The 20751-nt window shown below is 38.8% G+C and overlaps 1 protein-coding gene across 2 annotated transcripts in view; it reads right to left on the bottom strand.

Moving 5' to 3' along the window:
• BICD1 (BICD cargo adaptor 1) overlaps positions 1 to 20751 on the bottom strand; it is a 207196-nt gene that overhangs the window by 13815 nt on the left and 172630 nt on the right. Inside the window, exon 9 of one of the 2 annotated variants that reach the window (XM_033430124.2) lies at positions 7433 to 7441. The exons of the other annotated variant lie outside the window; for it this stretch is intronic. Within the exon in view, the coding sequence (XP_033286015.1) occupies positions 7433 to 7441 (9 nt within the window). The remainder of the gene's footprint in view (positions 1 to 7432; positions 7442 to 20751) is intronic. 2 annotated transcript variants of the gene reach the window in all.

The following is a 20751-nucleotide window of genomic DNA, read 5'->3' as shown; positions in this document are numbered from 1 at the left end:
TAGAATATAAGATAGGCTTGATTTAAGTTAATTCAAGAGAACATCACTGAAGACAGAGACCCTTTTATAAGGTGGCCTTTGTTGCAGAGTAACTTATTAATTATTGTTTTTTAAGAGGAGCAAGATCTGATTCGTTGAGTAGCTGGTGTTCAGATTATCATACTCAGTAAAAGTCTTTCAAATGTAAAAAATATTTCCATTTTCTTAGCTTTGGAGAATACTTTCTATTTTTTATTTAAGTCTTTGTTTTTCCATTTTGCAGCTTGATTAGCTCAATGATTCCCTTTTGTAGAAACTCAGGAGTCTTAAAGGATGAATTCCTTTATGCTCTTTTCACCTTTTTCAACGGCTGTGCTAAGGGATAATTTAGGAATTGTTGGGCAAATTTAGACAACTATTTTGATGTGGCCACCAGACATGTTTAAGTTAACCAGATGTGTGCTGCCCTCTTCTGTTATATTTGAGTAAATGCAACGAATACAAATGAATGTGAACACTTGGGAATCTGGCCTGTCTTTCCTATTGCCAGGAAGGTATAAATAAAGCTGTTCTATAGCAAAGTTCTGACCTCTGTGGAATGGCAAGCCCCAGAATTAGAGTAATTAGAGTTTTTAGATGGCCTAAATTCTTTTCCATCTCTCACATTAGATTTTTTTTTCTTTTTGCTAATGTAGTCACAGATTATTGTTCATTTGAAATATGCTTTGTGATGAAATTTAGAAAACAGGTGAGCAGGACCACAATGGACTCTCTTAATGAAGTTTTTAACATGTGGTGGATATTTCTTACATTTGTAGTGAATATCAGTTTTTCCCTCTTTAGTTATATCACCTCTGGTTAATTATTTTATTACTTTGCATTTATTATTTATAAGTACTTAGCTAAGTGTTATCCTTAAAGAATAAAAACAAATTCCATAGATAAGATGGTGAAAGAGTTAAAAAAAAAAGAAATTTGAAAAATAGCTAATCGCTCTGACTCAATTGTCTTCTAGATTCCTCTTCTGTGATCAACAGTCTTCCAGTCATGGACTTGGCTAACCCATGTGTATTTAGCAGGTACTTTGTAAAATGAAAGGGGTGGGTTGAGAAATTGAGAAAGTCCCTTCCAGCTATGAGATGCTGTGGGCTTTACATGATCTTACCTGTTCTTTGTAGGATCTACTCTGGTAGACTCATTCTTGAAGGAACTAGGCCTCATCTCATTGCTTTTGAGGGCATAAAAGATGAGAAGTATGTGACTTAAGGAGGAGGCATCTCAGAACACCAGAAGCCACTGCTGTCATCTGGGGCCACCAGAATTTGTTTCAACCATTCAGCAAGCAAGTTACTAAACTCCAATTATGTGTCTAAAACTGTGTGAGGTGGTAGAGATAAAAGGAAAACAGAAGACATGGTCCCTGGTCAATTGAGAAAGACAAGCATATTCAACAAAGTGTCATGGCGATGATGATGGTAATGGTGATGATGATGAGATGTGGTGGTGGGAGCACTGAGCACTCATTCACTTCTCACCATATGCCAGGCACTGTGCAGGCACTTACTATGTGTGCTCTCCTTTAACCTTGCTTTATTAATCCCAATTTGTGAATGAGGAAAGGGGGACCTAGGTTAAGTAACTTGCCAAAGTTCACTAAGAGGTGGAGCTGGAATTTGAATCCAGGATTGTATGATCCAAGGGCTGAATTAGATTTTAAGACACCTCACTGCAATGCTTCCCATGATAGGGAAATGTAGGGATCTCAGAGCAGGAACAATTCACTAATCTAAGTAGTCAGGAAATGCTTCCTGGAGGCTGTGACATCTAGGTTGTACACCTAGAAAACAAATGAGCAAATTAGCAAAAGAACTTCTTAGCAACTATAAACTCTTTATGGTCTCTACTAATAGTAATAAAATATCTTATAAAATTAAAGTGTTTATTTGAAATGCTCAGAACTGAATTAGATAACACTGTACATTTATATTATAAGGCCATAGGCCTGAGAAATGTCACAGAACTCAAGAGATTGTTAGTGCCTCAAGGGCAGAGGTGAATAAGGGATATTACTGTTTAACACATCTATATGTCCTGGTATACACAGGAAGTTATTTGACATTCCTCCCTAAACAAAGGCCTCCAGTAGAAAGGAAGTTAGGAAAGGGGAGAAAGAAGGAAGGAAATTATCTGGTGAGAAAGAAGGAAGGAAATTATTTGGTGAATCGACGTGATGTAATTTCTCCTAGGAACTTTATATTAGTTTTAAGTCTCAGCAACACTCTGGAGTTGTTATTTGCACTATTCCTATCATAAGGAAAATAAGTATTTTTGATCTATGGGACTATATTAAAATCTCATGTATTCTGAGACTAGTTTTTTCTTTGACATTTTTCACGATCTCTCCCACCAAAAACAAATACAGAGCTTGGCATCACAGTACGGTCTCCACAAACATTCACTGATTAAGTTAATACATGATCACCAGCTAAGAAGTGGCAGAGCAAAGATTTAAAGTTAAACTTTTCCAATGCTAAGGCCTATTTTCTACTCACTACTCTGTTTGTCTCTCGAATTGATGCCAGCTACCTCTAGAAACTATCAGACACATATTGTCAAAGAAACATAAGAACTTCATCAGACAGTTGACCGTAATTTGAAGGCAACTAGTCACCTCAAAAACACAAAGCAAGATAAAAGGTGCAGGAATGGGGATAATATCCAGTTTCTATGAAGAGGTGGCTGAAATTAATGAATTTCATTGGCAGGAAGAGAAAGTCTTGTCATATGGTTTTTCCTCAGGCGTCTACTATTTTTAAACTTTTCGATGCAATTTAGAAAACTAGCCCATTTTCTAAAAGTCAGTGCCTTAGTGACTGCATGGGCCCACTGGTGACTGATTGGGATGGGGGGAGAACCTCATTGGGGGGGGGCAGGAACACTTCTACGTTTTGGGCTCCACACATGGCTCAGATGGCAGTGGAGGGAGTTGATGAGGACAGTGTGCTGCTGCAGGGGTGGCTTCCTTGGTGCCTGGCTGTTCTGAGGAGGGCAGAGCAGCAGCTCTCTGTGGCTAACAGTCTTCTACAGAACGGCCTGTGCCCCAGCCCCTGGTTTTCCTGACTTGAGAACTAATGCATCCTAACCATTTCGTGATGTCTTATTTTCCATACCACATCTCCTTCCTTCATGACCATAAACTCCATCAAGTGCTTCACACGTTCCCATGAAAACGATTTCTGTCCCCTGAGTTTTCCTCAGGCCAAATAATCCAAGTTCTTCCTCACAGGACACGATCTCAACCTCTCACACCCACATCTTTGCTCTCTAACCATGCTCCAGTCTGTGTACAACCTTCTAAAAATGAGGTGCTCAGAGAGGAAACCATGAGGGATAAGATGTGGCAGCTGGACAGGGGTGGCAGAGTCCTGCTCATCTGAGACATCCTGATTCTACTAAAAGAGCAGAAGCTTGTGTGGCATTTTTGGGCAGCCACATCACACTGCTATCTCATATGGGCTCACTTTGCTTAAAGATGGTGCTGTCAAGTCATGTTTCCTCCATCCTGTACTTACGGTGTCTGGAATTTCAATGCAATATTTTATGTACCTTTTTTTTTTTTTTTTTTTTTGCGATATGCGGGCCTCTCACTGTTGTGGCCTCTCCCGTTGCGGAACACAGGGTCCGGACGCGCAGGCTCAGCGGCCATGGCTCACGGGCCCAGCCGCTCCGCGGCATGTGGGATCTTCCCGGACCGGGGCACGAACCCGTGTCCCCTACATCGGCAGGCGGACTCTCAACCACTGCGCCACCAGGGAAGCCCTATTTTATATACTTTTAACGTTATGTTAATCTCTAAAATGTTTCACCTCTTCCTACCTGATGCATCTTTTAGATTCTATTCTGTCATCTACCATATTAACTTCCTCTTCCTTTTATTTTCTCTCAGGTCAGAAAATGTGATAATTATGACCTTGATTCTTCTCAACTCTAAGCAGGCCAAGGGTTGAAATAAATAAATATGTTTTAATTTAAGGAAACCCACTGGAAAAGGAATACAGAAGCACAAATTCTAACTGAAAATCTGTACTCGAATTTCAGCAGACTTTCTTTTTGGCAAAAATCATTTTAGAGTGAAGTTAAAGTAGTCAAATCAGTCTTGGAAGAAACCAAATTGACAATAGAATGTGAAATTTGAGTAATTATGTTAGTAGAAAATATACGTTTTTAGGTACTATGCACTGAGGTGGAGACAGAAAAATTGCATAACATTTTTTTGTTTCCCAACTCAGAAATTCTGAATATTTGTGGATAATAGCACAAAGGTGCTCTCCACAATTAATTACTGACATACTTATGCACACACTCAGGGCTTAAGTGAGGGTTTTACACAATAATTCATGGGACTGGATAATGTGTACATCACAATTTCCTTCCATTTGCCAATGATGCTTCTGCAGCAATTTTTTTATGGTCTCTTTGCCTTCCTCATTATTCTCTATTCCCTTTCTTCTGTGCTCTTCAACTTTCCTCCATGTCAGCATAAGATTTAGGTCCATCAGAGAGATCTTAATGTTTAGATCCCTGCTCCACCAACCAGTAGCTGAGGGACATTGAAGAAGTGACTTCACCATTCTGAGTCTCAGCTTTTCTGTTAAGTGAGGACATTAAATATAAATCTTGCAGATCAGGTGAGAGAATGTTTGTGAAAGCATCCTCTTTCACAGCCGTGAACAGGAACTGGTCATCGATAAGACATGAGCGCTAAAGGGAGGAGTCAAGATGACCTTGAGATTTTCAGCTTCAAGAAACAAAGTCCTTGCAATTAACAACAATGAAATTAAAAAGACCAAATAGACCATATAATAAGATCATTTCAACAAGTCTTTGCTCCTATTATTACGTTCATCTAAAATGCTCTTCTCTTCTCTTGGAGTATTCAGAACTAACAAGTTTCAGTCTTTACTCCTGACCACCCAAGAAGGAAGTGTCTGCTTCCCCTAAACTCGGTTAGCACTTATCTCATCTCCTTCAGCATTTCTCGTACACAGCTTTTGACCACTGCGTTTCTTGCAGTGTATCTAAATTCCTCAGTCACGCTATGCAGTTGACAGCAGAGAGAACACTGCCTTATAATTCTTTGTTTCCCCACAGTAGTTTCCTTCGGGAATTTGCATGTGATACAAAAAACCTGCTAATATACTGACTTTGCCTTCCCTAAAGGATCATTAGACTTGTTTATTAGTTACATTATTAATGTCATTGTGTGATGGATCCACTTGAGGCAGAAAGAGTACAATTTAGACATTCCTGTCATCATAACAATATCTTCCTAACAAAAGGAATAAGAAAGAGAAAATACTCTCTGATAAAGATTTTAAAGCTAATTTAGTGATATCAGGTGATTGATTATTCTTCAATAATTTTAAGACTTTGATGTATAAATCTTGAAAATAATTATAATTGCCATTATTTAAAATATGCCAAATAACATCAATACTAAATTATTCCTCACTAAATCTACAAAATGACTAATAGTGTGTTAGTGAATTAACAGAAGAGTTAATGGAAAGAAGCATCAAAATACATTCTCCTCGCAGTAATAACTGGAACACTTAAGTAGACCTATGGATGCCTATACACATAAACTGAAAAAACAGACATATACAGTAAAGAATTTAAGAAAAAAATAAGAAAAATTTTAAGATAGGAACATTATATAAAGAAAAATAATGAGATAGAAACATTTGCATGAATATAAACAGTAGTTAGGAAAAGCTGAAATATTTTCAAAAACGTAATGATGAATTTAATGGTACATTGGCACTAGTAAAAATGGATAGCTGTGAAAAACTTTTAGCTTTTATAATCAACACATAGAGTTGCTATCTCATCCCTTTTTGCCAAACATATCACATGAGTTTCTCTGAAAGTACCCACAGATAAGACAATAACAATTTCCAGCTACTCAGGGATGTAATCTGCTAATTTATGTCACCAGACACTTCAGCCTTAACTTAACATCAGTGTTTAACACAGCAAATCCCATTATTTATTTATATCCTTTATAGTCAGAGACAATCATTATTCATTAAAAATTTCCAGGGAACGATGCAGACAGAATTGTTGAAACACATAAAAAAATTTCAGGGTAGACAATGCAAAAATATGACTTGGTGACAAATCTTTAAAAACATCTGGCTCTGCTTTCATATAAATGACAACTGTGCATAGTTTATCATACTTTGGGGACAAGCATTAAAACTGTCTTCCACAATGTAGAATCAGAGCATGTCTTGCTAACGAGCAGGAGCATTTGTAGACTTTTCAGTGATTACAGATTAGACAAAAACTTTCACCCAGCTTTCCATTTGCTGTCCTGAGGAATATCTTATGACTAGCTGATAAAACAAAGCAATATTAAAAAGTCTATATTTATTTCAAACCTTGCAAAAGAGAAATATAAAAATACCCTGCAGTGTCGTCAACTTTCTGCTTCTGGACAACTTACAATTAAACCATGAGCATGTGTGTAATTAACAGCCTATGTAGGAAGACATGGAAGATACAGGGGAAGAGGGTAATTAAATACAGTGGCACCAAGAGGTAAACGTACATTTTGTTGCCAGATTCTTACACCAATTAAGTACCTTTTAGAAAATAACGTTTTGTTCTGAAATGACCTTCCCAAGAACAATGTCAGCTGGCACAAAGTTAACTCAGGATGGTATGATGGTCTGTTCTCATTAAACAACGTCAATAATAGCATGTATCAGATGAAGACCAGCTATACCTTTGAATGTCAGAATTAATTCACCATCAAAAAGAAACAAAAGAGAAATAAGTTAAACTACAAACAAGAACCTGCCAAAAAGATCAAGTGAAAATATATCCCAAACAAGAAAAATATTTGAGACACCACTCAGTGAAATGTGTTTGATTTGCTTATTTTATATATATATATATATATATATATATATATATATATAGTCATTTCAAAAAAAATCAAAACTAGAAAATATCCTGAGAGGTTCAGGGCATCCTCTTCTGTAAAGCGATGGATCTGAAAATTATAGACTATCACCAATGTCAGTTGTTTCTTGGCTTTTTTTTTTTTTTTTAAGAAAAGAAGAAATACTTATAACATGTAATCCATATTTTGGGGAGGGGGGACAACTCAGAAACCCCAAAACTAAACCAAAATTCCTCACAAGAAAATTAAACCATATGTATAATTTGGTTAAAGGAAAGGCAATATATTTAAATATTAAATATTTTTAAAATACAAGTTTACAGAAGGTGCTTATTCAGTTCTCAAAGAAAAGAATAAAGATTTACAGTAACAAGCTTCCTAATGTAAAAGTATTTGATTTGTAGAAATTTAATTGAAGCAAAGCTCTTCAGAAATAAATCTGTTAAAGAAAATAAGGTTCACTCAGGTTTATAGCCAACTTACCTCTTTTTGCTTTTGATGTCAAGTAGTGCATAAAAAGAGAAAAAAATTTATGTTTAACTGATTCTACTGTCATAATGGCTTATTCCATAAATACCTACTCAGAGTAAATGACTCTAGTATACTTTTTGTTTGTTTGTTTTTTGTTTTTACAGGATCCTATGAATAGAGATGGAGCTGGGACTGCCTGGAAAGCCAGAAATAGGTATTTAACATGAACTAAGCAGCATCCATATAGGGTACCTCTTTCTACTCTAAATTTCTAATTTCAGTTCTTATGACCCAAACTGATCATAGACTGATTTTCCATTGCTAATAAGACAAAATCTTAAGTGCAATGAAGAATTGGAAGGTAAGGCTCAGTTGAGAGCAAAAATGTAGTAGATGAACAGCATCAGAGCAGCAAAAAAGTCCTTAACATGACAAAAGTATATCTTCTTCAGCTAAAAAAAGTACGAATTTTATATCCACCAAAAGCAGGTTTAATTAAAATGACTGTCCTGCTCTAAATCATTATCTTGCAAAGTAAAGGTATATATTTTCATATAAAATTTTAAATCATATAAATGCAAATATTTGAAGTTATATTAGTTTCTTTTAAATAATTATTTTAAGAGTAACAATCTAATCTAGTCCAACTCTCGAGAACATTCACTGACAACTGCGGTCACATTGACAGGCCCAGCTCAAGAAGCAGTCCCCAAAAAGGACACTTGATTTGTGAACTGGACACACTAAACTGACATAAAAACAATGTATACACCAAAAAACCACAAAAAAAAAAACATAAGGAAGGAAGGAAGGAAGGAAAGAAGGAAGGAAGGAAGGAAGGAAGGGAGGGAGAAAATCTCCAGAGTCCAGTAATGAGCATAGCCAAAACAAACTTGGCTTTTACATATACAGTTCACAAAAGCTTTAAATTTGTGATATGGAGAGTATATCAATGACTTTTTTTTTGGCTGAGAGGTGACAATGAAATTAATGGTTATATGACATCTTTATGACTTTACTTTTTTAGTAAACAATAGAAAGCAATAAAGTCAACCATTCTGAGTCGTGCTTTTTTTTTTCCTCTCATACCTTTCAGGCATAATACACTGGGAAACAGCCAAGAAAGTCAAACAAGCATCAACAGATGACTAAAGAGAAGGATGCGTGGAAGACGCGACACACAGCTGCGCAAGAAGAAAACAAGAGGGTGGCAGGATGCTTCATTGCTGTGTAATGAGTACAGTGCACTGTGAATCTTTCTGGTTGATTAGCTGTATAGGTTCAACGCCTAGGTCACTTTAAGTAGTCTAGGAATAAGTGTAAGGAACTACATTCTCACTACATAATTGAAAACAAAGGAATAGGAAGCAGCAAGCATAGGCTTTCTGTGAGCATCAGAATTACTCATCATTGGCACCATGCTCCCAGCCAGAACTCGGCTGCTTCTTCAGACCCTGCCCAACTCGCTAACAGCCCAGGAGAGCCACTGAAGCCAGGTTTAGCGTGTACAAAGGCCACCCCCAAACTGTTAATATGCCTCAGAAGAGTCTGGTTGGCTGCCATGTTGATGGGTACCAGAGAAGCATTTCTCAATGAAATCAGTGGCCCCCATATCCAGTGTAATGATATAGGTATACTTTTGGAAATTGAACCTCATCGGTTTGGGGAAGGAAAGCAAAGTATTAGCACACTGCAAGAATTCAGCGTGAATTCTGGAACTCTGCTCTTTCCCGACTTGTACAGTCAGTTTATAACACATAGACACTTTAAATTGTCCAAAAAAAAGTTTGCTCTGTTTATTAGATAATGGGAATTTTACTTTTTCTTGATGGAAACTATACTATATGGTGCTGAGATATTTTAATATATTTACTTACAAGTGTATTTAGAAACATGGATTGTACACAATGAACTCCAGTCCCAGTCATGGAGAGAATAATTTGTATTCGTTGAATCAGAGAGACTCAGAGTTGAGAGAGCTCCTTCAGTATTCCTTCACTATAGCTATCCACATGTCCTTATAAATGCAGAGGAGAGCCTACAGTTGTTAACCTAAAGATTGGCTTCTCCAGGTTTCTACTGTGGCTTTTTTTTTTTTTTTGCGGTACGCGGGCCTCTCACCGTTGTAGCCTCTCCCGTTGCAGAGCACAGGCTCTGGACGCGCAGGCTCAGCGGCCATGGCTCACGGGCCCAGCCGCTCCGCGGCATGTGGGATCTTCCCGGACCGGTGCACGAACCCGTGTCCCCTGAATCGGCAGGTGGACTCTTAGCCACTGCGCCACCAGGGAAGCCCCTACTGTGGCTTTTTAAATTATGTTTTTCTTAGTATTCCTTGTAGGTAAAAGACGTCCCTTTGAAAGCTGCAGTTTGAATATAACATCCCAGGGAATGCTTATAATCAGAGCATTTTTATAATAGAGGTCGTTATGTAGTTATAGTGAGGACAAACAGTAGAATTCAATAGACTAGTGCCAGCAAGTTGGATTAAATAGTGTGAGGAGTATAGCATAGCTGATGGCCATTTCCCCTGGCATACAATGAGGGAGAGCCCCCAGCTGCCCATCACAACAGAGTACTAAACCTCTTCTTTGCATGGGGAGGCTTTGGGATCTGAAGGCAGGGCCATGCCAACGGCAGACGGTTGTACCACCATACTCCCTGGCACAAAGGATACCAAAGAAACTAAGGGTTAAGTGCTGTAGGTAAGTAATTGACAGCAGTTTGGTGGAATAAAGGCTGTTCTCTGACTTGAGGGTGGGGGGCATGAACAGGTAGAAGGTGGTGGGATAACATGCAATTTTAAAATTCAGTGTTCGGACTAGTTTGCCTTTTGGTGGCAGAGATTGGTCACTTCAGTGAGTCTGAATCAGAAGCTATGATCTAGGTGCCTGACTCTTTCTACCTGCCTTTCGATACTTTTTAGTGAGCCAGAAGTATCATTTGGGCAGGGTCAAGGGAGGAAGGTAGTTACTGCCTGCAACGTCCTGTGCCTCCTGTGTGTCTCAGCCCACCTGTGCCTCCCCATCATCCCTCCAGACTCAGCCCCCTTCTGGAGGCCTCTCTCTTCACCACATGGGTGGACTCTAGTGGACACAAGCATGATGTGATCACTTTTGCCCTAAATATGTAACAATTAAGAACATCAAATAAGTATATTTTCTTTCACTTAATGGATATATTAGAGAAAGATTGTAGTTTTTTTTCCTTGAGGATCTTAATTTAAAAATTTTAATTTCCATGGGTTTATTAAAATTTTAATAAAACTTAAAAGACTTCAAAGCATAGTTCTACTAAAAGAGTTATATGACATAGTTATATTAAAAGAGTCAACATGGATTGAAAATATAATCTAATTTAATAAGCACATTACTGCTGCAGTGTTGGTTTTCATGTTGATCCCTCAGTAATTAAATAATTCCATCATTTTATCGTAGTTTATTGTGCTGATAGTGCTCAGGTTTTGAATATGAAATCTTTTAAGAAAATGCAAGTTCTGGATAGTATACCTGACAGAGGAGGGAGTAGAAGACAAACCCAAAAATAAAACAAAATAAAGATGCTGATAGAACCGTGGTCATTAAATGTTACATTAATCATTGCATTATTTATTGAGTGGCTCCAATCTGTACCATAGAATGGTTTACTTAGTATTGTCTTTATCTTTTCTTTTATCTTGGAAATGGGAAAACACACAGAACCCACCTTGGAAGAGTCTGATGTGTTTTCAGTCTATATATGGTGTCATTAAACTCTGCCATTTAAAATTGGCAGGATGCACTGTAAACATTTTCCAGGCTCTCCCTGCTTTGAATAAATAACATAGACTTTTTACAAGCTTGATGACACCAATTAAAAAAAATCATTAAGTTGTTTTATTATTTTAAGAATATTTAAGAAATATGGTTTCCTAGGATATCTGAACAATAGGAATTAAATTCTTATACTGGCAAGGAGACCTAGTAAACAAATAAAGGAGATGTATAGAGAAAGGTATACAAACATTTAATATGTATCTATAATGTTTAAAAGAATATTGCTACCAGAGACAGACGAAGCAGAATCAATTTGTAATAGCAAACATTTGGTCCGATGTTTCATTTTAAAAGAAAACCTAAACATGTGTCACCTTAAATCTTATTTTAAAATTAGATGTTAATGATTAGATTTCTATGCAGAAATTATATCCAGTTAAAACCATTGGTAAGTGAGAAGGTCTAGAGCTGCACTGTCCAATACAGTAGCTACCAGCCAAATCTGGCTATTGGGCACTTGCAATATGGCTAGTTCAGATTGATATGTGGTGTCAGTGCAAAATACACACTGAATTTCAAAGACTAAGAAGAACAGATGCAAAATCTCATTAATAATTGCTTCTATTGATTGCATGTTGCAATCATAACATTATGGACATATTGTGTTAAATAAAATGTATTATTAAAATTAAGTTTATCTGTTTCTTTTTACTTTTTCTCATATGGCTACTAGATTATTTAAAATTACATATGTGGCTCATATCATCTTTCTATTGAATAGCTCTGGTCTAGATGGTGAAACATTCTTGTAGCTGTCATTTTATTGTTTGACAAGATATATGTCAATTCTGCACATAAAGACATTTCAAGCTTTCTTAAAGGATTCAAGTATATCTTCTTTCTCCTCCAAATGTCTAGTTAAAAATAAACAAAAAGATGAATATTAATATAAAAAGGGAAAAAAAGCCAGGATATATTAAGTGACAAAAAAATAGCATGCATAATGATGTTTGTTGCTGTGCCAGTGTTACTGTTAATACATATATAAATACATATATGTGGCTATATATGCATATGTTTATATATATTTGCTTGTATATGTACAGAGTGTTTCTGAAAGGATATCCAAGTTTGGCTGGGCACAGTTTTGGCAGAGAGAACTACTTTCTTTTTGTATACCGTTTTGTACCTTTTGACTTTTGAACAATCATTATCTATCGAAAAATATACTTAAAAACTATAAGTATACTTATTACTTTCTCTTATTCCTTTTCAGATGCATATATAATCATATATGCTTAAAAAGGAATAAGAGGGCTTCCTTGGTGGTGCACTGGTTAAGAATCAACCTGCCAATTCAGGGGACACGGGTTCGAGCCCTGGTCTGGAAAGGTCCCACATGCCGCGGAGCAACTAAACCCGTGTGCCACAACTACTGAAGCCTGCACGCCTACAGCCCGTGCACCACAACTACTGAGCCTGTGCTTTAGAGCCCACGAGCCACAGCTACTGAAGCCTGCACGCCTAGAGTCTGTGCTACCCACCAAGAGAAGCCACCACAATGAGAAGCCCGTGCACCGCAACGAAGAGTAGCCTCCACTCGCCGCAACTAGAGAAAGCCCACACACAACAACGAAGACCCAAACAGCCAAAAATAAATAATAAATAAATAAATAAATAAATAAATAAATAAATAAATTTATTAAAGAAAAGATTAAGAGAAAGTAATATGTAAGGAAAGCCTATATATTTATATGCAACATTTTGGTCTGTATTACATGGGTTCATAAATTTTGCCCTCTAAAGTGAATATTTTCAGGGGAATTCTCCACCAGTCCAAGGGTTAGGACTCCATGCTTCCACTGCAGGGGGCACAGGTTTGATCCCGGTCGGGGAACAAGGTCCCACGAGCCGTGGGGCGTGGCCAAAGAAAAGTGAATATTTTCTTATAATTGCCTTGATTTTTAGGCATAATATATTAAAATAACCAAACAAAGAAACTTCAAATGATACATATGCTGCCTATATTAAATAGTAAGAGAAATGACTCATTTGAAAATTTTCCAAACGCAATTTTTATATATAGATTTTATTACATCACCTACTTTAAACTACATCTGAAATGCACTATAATTCTGTATATCAGAAGAACTACATATAGAGATGAATATGAAAGCTGTATATTTTGAGATACTGTAGAAAATTTGGACTAATTACCAATTATCCAATAAACTGAGGGCCTACTATGTGCCAGGTACAGTGTAAGATCCTGGGGATTAAAAGAGGCAAGATTTCTGCCCAAAAGCTTACAGACTCATAGAGAAATCTGATTTTAAGACAAACTGTGACTGTACTGTCTATAGTGAGGAGTAGAGGACAAAGCGGCTAATTCTACCCGATGGAGACAAGGGATCAGAAAACTCTTTATAATTTTTGTGCATTTATGCACACGATAGAAAAACTGGTATATATGAGACATCTAGCTTAAAACCTTTGCAAAAGAAAACAAGGAAGGGAAAAAAATCTTAAAATTCCAAAATATTTTTATATGAAACTAGTTATCTGGATGAAAATCAAAACACTCCTCTAAACTGGAGGATATTTGATATTTATCTAAACAAAGCAAATATGGAGCTATTTGAAAAAAAAATGAGATAAATTCCTGTATTTAGCAGTTTTCAATTAGCTATCTGTCATTATAGAGATGGACAGAATCTAAAGAAGAGATATAACTCTCAGATGACATTCTTCGCACATTCCAACCAAAGATCATTCTATACTAAAAGACTTCCTGTAAAAATGGAATTGCTACTTGAAGAAACACTGAAAGAATTGAAACAAAATTTAAGGGTGTTGCAAATTTCCACTGTAAAATGAATCAGAGCTAACCCAGAAGAAGAGAAAAATACTCTTGCAGCATACATGATTCACTAAAATTTGAACAAAATTTTTTAAACAAATTTTTGATTGCATATTACACTGGGGCAAGACAGAAAAATGTATTTTTAAACATGTGGTTGGTAATTTTGTGAATTAGTATTTTTGAATTAACTTTTGTTTTAGCAGATTCCAAACTAAGGGCAACATGCTGTAGCATGAGAAAATGCTCAAGCCTTCCTCTGCCGGGGAAAACTCTGTAGAAGCTATGTTAAAAGCAAATACAGGGCTTCCCTGGTGGCGCAGTGGTTGAGAGTCTGCCTGCCGATGCAGGGGACACGGGTTCGTGCCCCAGTCCGGGAAGATCTCACATGCTGCGGAGTGGCTAGACCCGTGGGCCATGGCCGCTGAGCCTGCGCGTCCGCAGCCTGTGCTCCGCAGTGGGAGAAGCCACAACAGTGAGAGGCCCACGTACCGCAAAAAAAAAAAAAAAAAAAAAAAAAAAGCAAATACAACCCTAAACGATTACAAGTTTCAACAGAATGCTGTTCACTCCTACTATTTCAAGAATTGAATCCTGTGGAAAATGAAAGTATATGGGGAAGTGGAACACACAAAAATGGAGAGGCCTCTATAGGAAAAAACACACTTCAGGCAAAAAACCACTGAGGCTGTTAGTTCAGGAAGTCAGCTCAGTTAGCATTCACCGAGCTCCTTCCACAGACAAACCACGGGAGGATGAAGAAGCACAGGCAGTTAGAGCAGGATGTATGTACACAGGACACGCTGGCTTTTGCGTAGAGCTGAACTTCTTGGATTTCAAACACTTGTAAACATTCATATTCCTCACAGTTTTGATTCCGAGTCTCCACCACCTCTCATTTCACATTTCATTAGACTCTATAGTTGCTTCTTTACGTCAGGTGTTACTGTAAGCAGTTAGGGGCAGGGGCTTCCAGGAGAAAGAGAACCAGGCATGGCTTTCTTGACTTAAGAGAAGCCTTTTTTTTTTTTTTTTTTTTTTTGCGGTACGCGGGCCTCTCACTGCTGTGGCCTCTCCCGTTGCGGAGCACAGGCTCCGGATGCGCAGGCTCAGCGGCCATGGCTCACGGGCCCAGCCGCTCCGTGGCATGTGGGATCCTCCCGGACCGGGGCACGAACCCATGTCCCCTGCATCTGCAGGCGGACTCTCAAACACTGCGCCACCAGGGAAGCCCTGCCCTAAGCCATTTTATGATCTAAGCCTGGCCTTGAACAGTTCTCAGTAATCTTAAGGGAACAAAAGAATGCAGAAACATTGCCTGTTATCAGGCAAGAGAAGTAACAATAGCAAACATAATATTTCAGTTGTAAAAACTCCCAGTTTTGCTTCAATGGTAAAGATTAGCCTGAAGTACTTAACCACAAGATCAACTGGAACCTAAGGGACGATGATGTTGACCTTTTCTGACCCTCCTGACTTCAATCAACTAAAGCTTGGACTCAACCAAGCCCCTTCATGAATATGCTTGTCGTTAAAACTTCCCCAATTTTGCTGTTTGGGGAGACACTGCTCTGGGAAAGATCCCTGGTGTTTTCCTTACTTGTGGCAAGTAATAAATCCTTCCTTCTCCCATTCTTTGGCTTGATTGTGTCTTTTGGCTGGACACCCACCAAGAGGTGAACCCAATTTTTCGGGTAACATTACCTACATCTAATCCATTCTCCACCTCGCTGTCAGGGTGACCTTATATACTAAAAATCTGCTCCTCTTCTTAAAACTGTTACCTGTGCCCTTGGAATAAAGTCTGCTCTCACTAACCTGGCCCTCTGTTTTCAAGTCCCTGCCTGCCTTTCCAGTGTCATTTTCCATCACTCCCAAGTCCTGCTGCAGTTTCTAGCACCAAGCTCATGGCCTTTGTGCAAGCTGACTTCCTTTCCTATAAGGCTTTTCTCATTACCCACACCTGCACCCCCACCTGTAACAGGGAAGAGCTATATCGGACTCCATGTTGGATCTGTTTCTTTGACTTTAACCTTTGCTTTTTATTGCTTTTGTAATTATAATCATACATAACGGTCTGCCTCAGGGAACCCTGCGCCTCTGCCCCAATGTTAAATTAAAGTGCCTTAGTTCAGCTCACAGGGAGACAATCTGACCCTGCCCACCTGTGAATGGCTACAGAAAAGAAATTTTGCAAGATAAATGGCCTTTTTACTTTACTTCTTCACCTCCTCCCCCTCTCTGCTCTATAAAAGAAACTGGCATCCAGTCCCCAGTAAGACGGTTTTTTGGGGACCCTAGTCTGCCATCTTCTTGGTCTGCCAGCTTTCCGAATAAGGTTGTTATTCCTTGCCTCAACACCTCATCTCCCAATTTATTGGCCCGTTGGGTAGCGAGCAGAGCAAGCAGAGCGAGATTGGACTCAGTAACAAATTTGGCTTAGCCAGCCAGGAGCCTTGCTGCTCGTGGCTAGAAGGCCCTGGTCAGAGAATATTGGGGCAAGGTCCTAGCAGCTGCCGGGACCATTTGTCCTGAGGATCTTTCCTTCAAAACTCCCTGAAACAGCACTGGTTACCCCAGCGTTTGGCAGATGAAGCAAGGAACCGACAAACTTCTATGAGTTGACAGGCTCGATTTTGGAGGGTAAGTCGCTCTGGCGTGCACACCGGGAATATATTACACCCCTCAATTTGGGCTTTTCCTTTATGGGACAAGCCAATCTCTTTGGTTGGGGTACCCTGTTGGAGAGAGGAATTGTCATTGGATTTTTTTGGGAACCAGTTTATTGGGTTTGGTTTTGGTTTTGTGTGCATCAGTGTTGGAATTTGTGCCTTTTGTGTTGGAATTTGCGTCTTTTGTGTTTTGGTGTTATCAAACATATAAAAATGGGAAATACTCCATCTATCCCAAAGGAGAGCCCTTTGGGGCATATATTAGATAACTGGGTAAAACACAGCCATGAGCCTATGACTAAGAAAGACATATATACTATTGTAATAGGGTGTGGACCCAATATATGTTAGGATCAGAAGAGCTATGGCCCCTGAATGGCTCACTCAATTGTTATACGATCTCGCAGTAGAAGTGTTTTGCAAAAGAACAGGGAAAAGAAATGAGATTCCATATGTAGAAGCATTTATGCTATTGCATCAGGAGGAAAAGGAGTCAGAGGACTGCCACCTTATGGTGCAGCGATCTAAAAGGAAACCCAAAGGGGAACCTGTTCTGCAAGGGGAAGAGGGAGAAAATGAGAGTGGGGACATGGTACTCCAAAACCTAAACTCTCCTCTGGCTCATACAACTTCCCCACTGGCCAAGCAGGCTGCACCAGCAGTTGTTCCAACTGCCCCCATGCCACCAACATATTCACTCCTTTCACTGCCTCCTGTTTCCCCTACCCATAGGGATCGAATAAAATTTTCTGTGTTAACACCCGAGGCACAGGGACCTGGTTCAGTATCACAATCTAAGACCCGACAGGGCACCCAATTTGGACTGGTAGCCATTTCCACAGAAGGGCAATTTCCCTTGTGCTGACATCCTGTAAGTGGCCAGGGTACTCCCTTAGACTTGAGGCGTCTGATTCTAATTTCCCCTCAGGAGCCCCAGATAATTTTGACAGTGGCGAGCAAGTTCATTGACTTTCTAATAGATACGGGTGCCACATATTCCGTGGTAAACACGAAGGTGGCACAGAAAACATCTCAGTCTATCTGGGTCACGGGAGTTTCTGGAGAAGTACAAAACCATTCGTTCTTACACGTCTAGAATGCCAACTAGGGGACCTCACCCTGAAACATAGCTTCTTACATATGCCAGAGTGTCCAATACCCGTTTTGGGACGAGGTCGCCTTTGTAAATTAAATGCTCAAGTAACTTTTTCGCCAGAACAGCCTGACATCAGGGTCCCACTGGAGCAAGCTTTAAGCCTACAGATGGTGCCCGTGGAAACCCCAGAGAAGGAAACAAAGTCATCCTAGGAGAAACTTGCCTGTATTTTTGAGATGCAAATGTCCTATTTGGTCTTCTCAGGAACCCTCATCTCTGCCATCTTTTTAAAATGCAAATTTTGAAAAGAGGGTAAAGTAATTTAGAAATTGACTTGTCAAAGATAAATAGAAATCCTAAGTGTCTTTTAAGATTTAGCCATCTAGACAAGGGAGCTTGAATGGTTTCCATCTGCCAGAAACCCAACTTTAATCCAAACTCTCTGTAAACTGATGGGTTTTACATGGCTGTACCTGACTCGGGGCTGAAATTTTGAAATGAGAACCATGAGGTCTCTCTGTGTGTTTGTGTGTGTCTTTGTCTTTGGATAACATTGCTGAGGTTAGCTTGTAAATGAGCTCTATTTAATTGGCTTAAAGAAAAGTAAGCGCTTACAAATCCAACAATTCTAAATACAAGAGAAATTAAGCTAAGTGAATTTCAGGTTCATGTGAACTGAGAAATATTCAGTATTAAATTAATACCTGATTATTGTTTACGTTTATTGATCTAATTAATGTAGACATGTCTTTAGAGTCATCAACATTAAGTATAATACTTTCACTGGACCTAGGTTTAATAGAAGTTAAATGAAATCTTATATCTGTTGCAAATTTGTCAGCCAGAAAAATAACTTGATATGATGAAACTTTAAAGTAAATAACGAGATAAGAGCTTTTAGGTAAACTCTATAAGAATAATTATGTTCTAAAAATAATCTAAGATAGTCTCTCCAGGTTTTGGTAACTATTACTTGCCTCTTGGTTTTCACTAGAGATTAAGGTTTTTAAGAGTCAGGGATTCTAATTTATATTTAAAGCTACTGAAAATAATAAAACATTTCAGTATGGTAGAATGTGTGTTTTCAGTTAAGGTATGAGGAATGGAATTACATTTTACTGAGAAAGTTTTATATATGGTCAGGATTAACTAAATTAATTAATTTATTTATTTATAAATTTATTTTTGGCTCTGTTGGGTTTTCATTGCTGTGCGTGGGCTTTCTCTAGTTGCAGTGAGCAGGGGCTACTCTTCGTTGCGGTGTGCGGGCTTTTCATTGCGGTGGCTTCTCTTGTTGCGGAGCACGGGCTCTAGGTGTGTTAACTTCAGTAGTTGTGGCATGCGGGCTCAGTAGTTGTGGCTCGCGGGCTCTAGAGCACAGGCTCAGTAGTTGTGGCGCACGGGCTTAGTTGCTCCGCAGCATGTGGGATCTTCCTGGACCAGGGCTCAAACCCATGTCCCCTGCATTGGCAGGCGGATTCTTAACCACTGCGCCACCAAGGAAGTCCGTATTCCAATCTTTAACCAGGCTACTTTAAGTTTTGTCCTGATGTTTTTACAAAATGAAGATTTTCAAGAAGACTCATAAAAGGAACTTTTTAACAATTAGTTTCTGATAGCCTTTAGATAATATCACTGGACTGGGTAACAAATGACAAACCTAATGGAAAACCTGATTACTTCACCCAGATCAACAGGAATTAATTACATGTGACTGAATGAACTGGTAAATATGATTTATAACTTTATGACTTTGGAAAATATACTGGCTTTATTCTTTGTTTTTCAGAAAAAAACCTTTTCTCTTATGCTATGACCTACAACAAGTTGATAAAGTATGCCTTTGTAAACAAAGATGAAACATTTATCTTTTTATCTCTACCTGGTTGATCCTGCCAGTAGCATATGCTTGTCTCAAAGATTAAGCTCTGCATACATGGCCAGTACAGTGAAACTGCAAGTGGCTCATTAAATCAGTTATGGTTCCTTTGGTCGCTAATTCTTGCAACTGGATTACAACTAGTTATACTAATCATTGTTTTAATGTGTTCTTTGTTTCCAAATTGTTTGTGCCTCCCTGCTGCACCATGTCTTCGTCAGTGTTACCAGCTGCATTTACTTATATCCTACTTTATAAGATTGCTGTCTCTTACAGTACCCAGTGTGTAACCAGGCCTCCAACAAAACCTCTATGCCTAAACATCTTGAGGAAATAGATCACATTTATAACAAAATAATTACAGTGTGATTCTAGGTATGGGTAGAAGCAACAAGGGAAAATGTCTCCTGGATCATAATTAGAGGATCTGGAGAATCTTTAATTATCAATAGGGCCTAATCCAAAAATTAGCACCTGGAGTGGCATATCAAGAATTTTCACCTGATCTGGGATGAACTTCCCAGCGCTGTGGGACAAAATTTGATCATGAAATGTCTCCCAAATATTGCTCAAATTTCTGACCAAGAGGGGAGGATCTGAGAAATGGCATCAGTGATTGCAGCCCTCCAATGTGAGCCAGTGAGCCCTGAGGAAAGGGAAGGAGAAGAATACCTGCCATCTAGCAGCCATCAGACTACAGCCACTCCCCACAGTGAGCCCTGAGGAAACTCAGAATGTGAAAATACAGGATACAGGCCCCAGATAGCTGAGGCACATATCAAAGGAATGATTTCAGTGAGCCCAGCCTCTTGCATCTTCCCATACATAGAAAAGCTCTAAATTCCTTAAAGACAAATCTCAACGTTCGAAACAACTGGCACCTATGGTGGACATTCCCAGAAAGATCCATGTGACGAGACGCAGCAAGAAACAGTTAGAATGGTCATCGCCCCTTTTCCACAAGATTATGGAATGGACATTGACAGTGGGGAACTGTAACAGGGAAGAGCTAAATCGGACTCCATGTTAGATCTGTTTCTTTGACTTTAAACGTTGCTTTTCATTGCTTTTG

The sequence above is a fragment of the Orcinus orca genome, chromosome 11 (genome assembly GCF_937001465.1).
Source record: "Orcinus orca chromosome 11, mOrcOrc1.1, whole genome shotgun sequence".
NCBI classification, from domain to species: Eukaryota; Metazoa; Chordata; class Mammalia; order Artiodactyla; family Delphinidae; genus Orcinus; species Orcinus orca.
The sequence above is the reverse complement of the archived record's forward strand: the minus strand, read 5'-3'. Positions and strand labels throughout refer to the sequence as shown.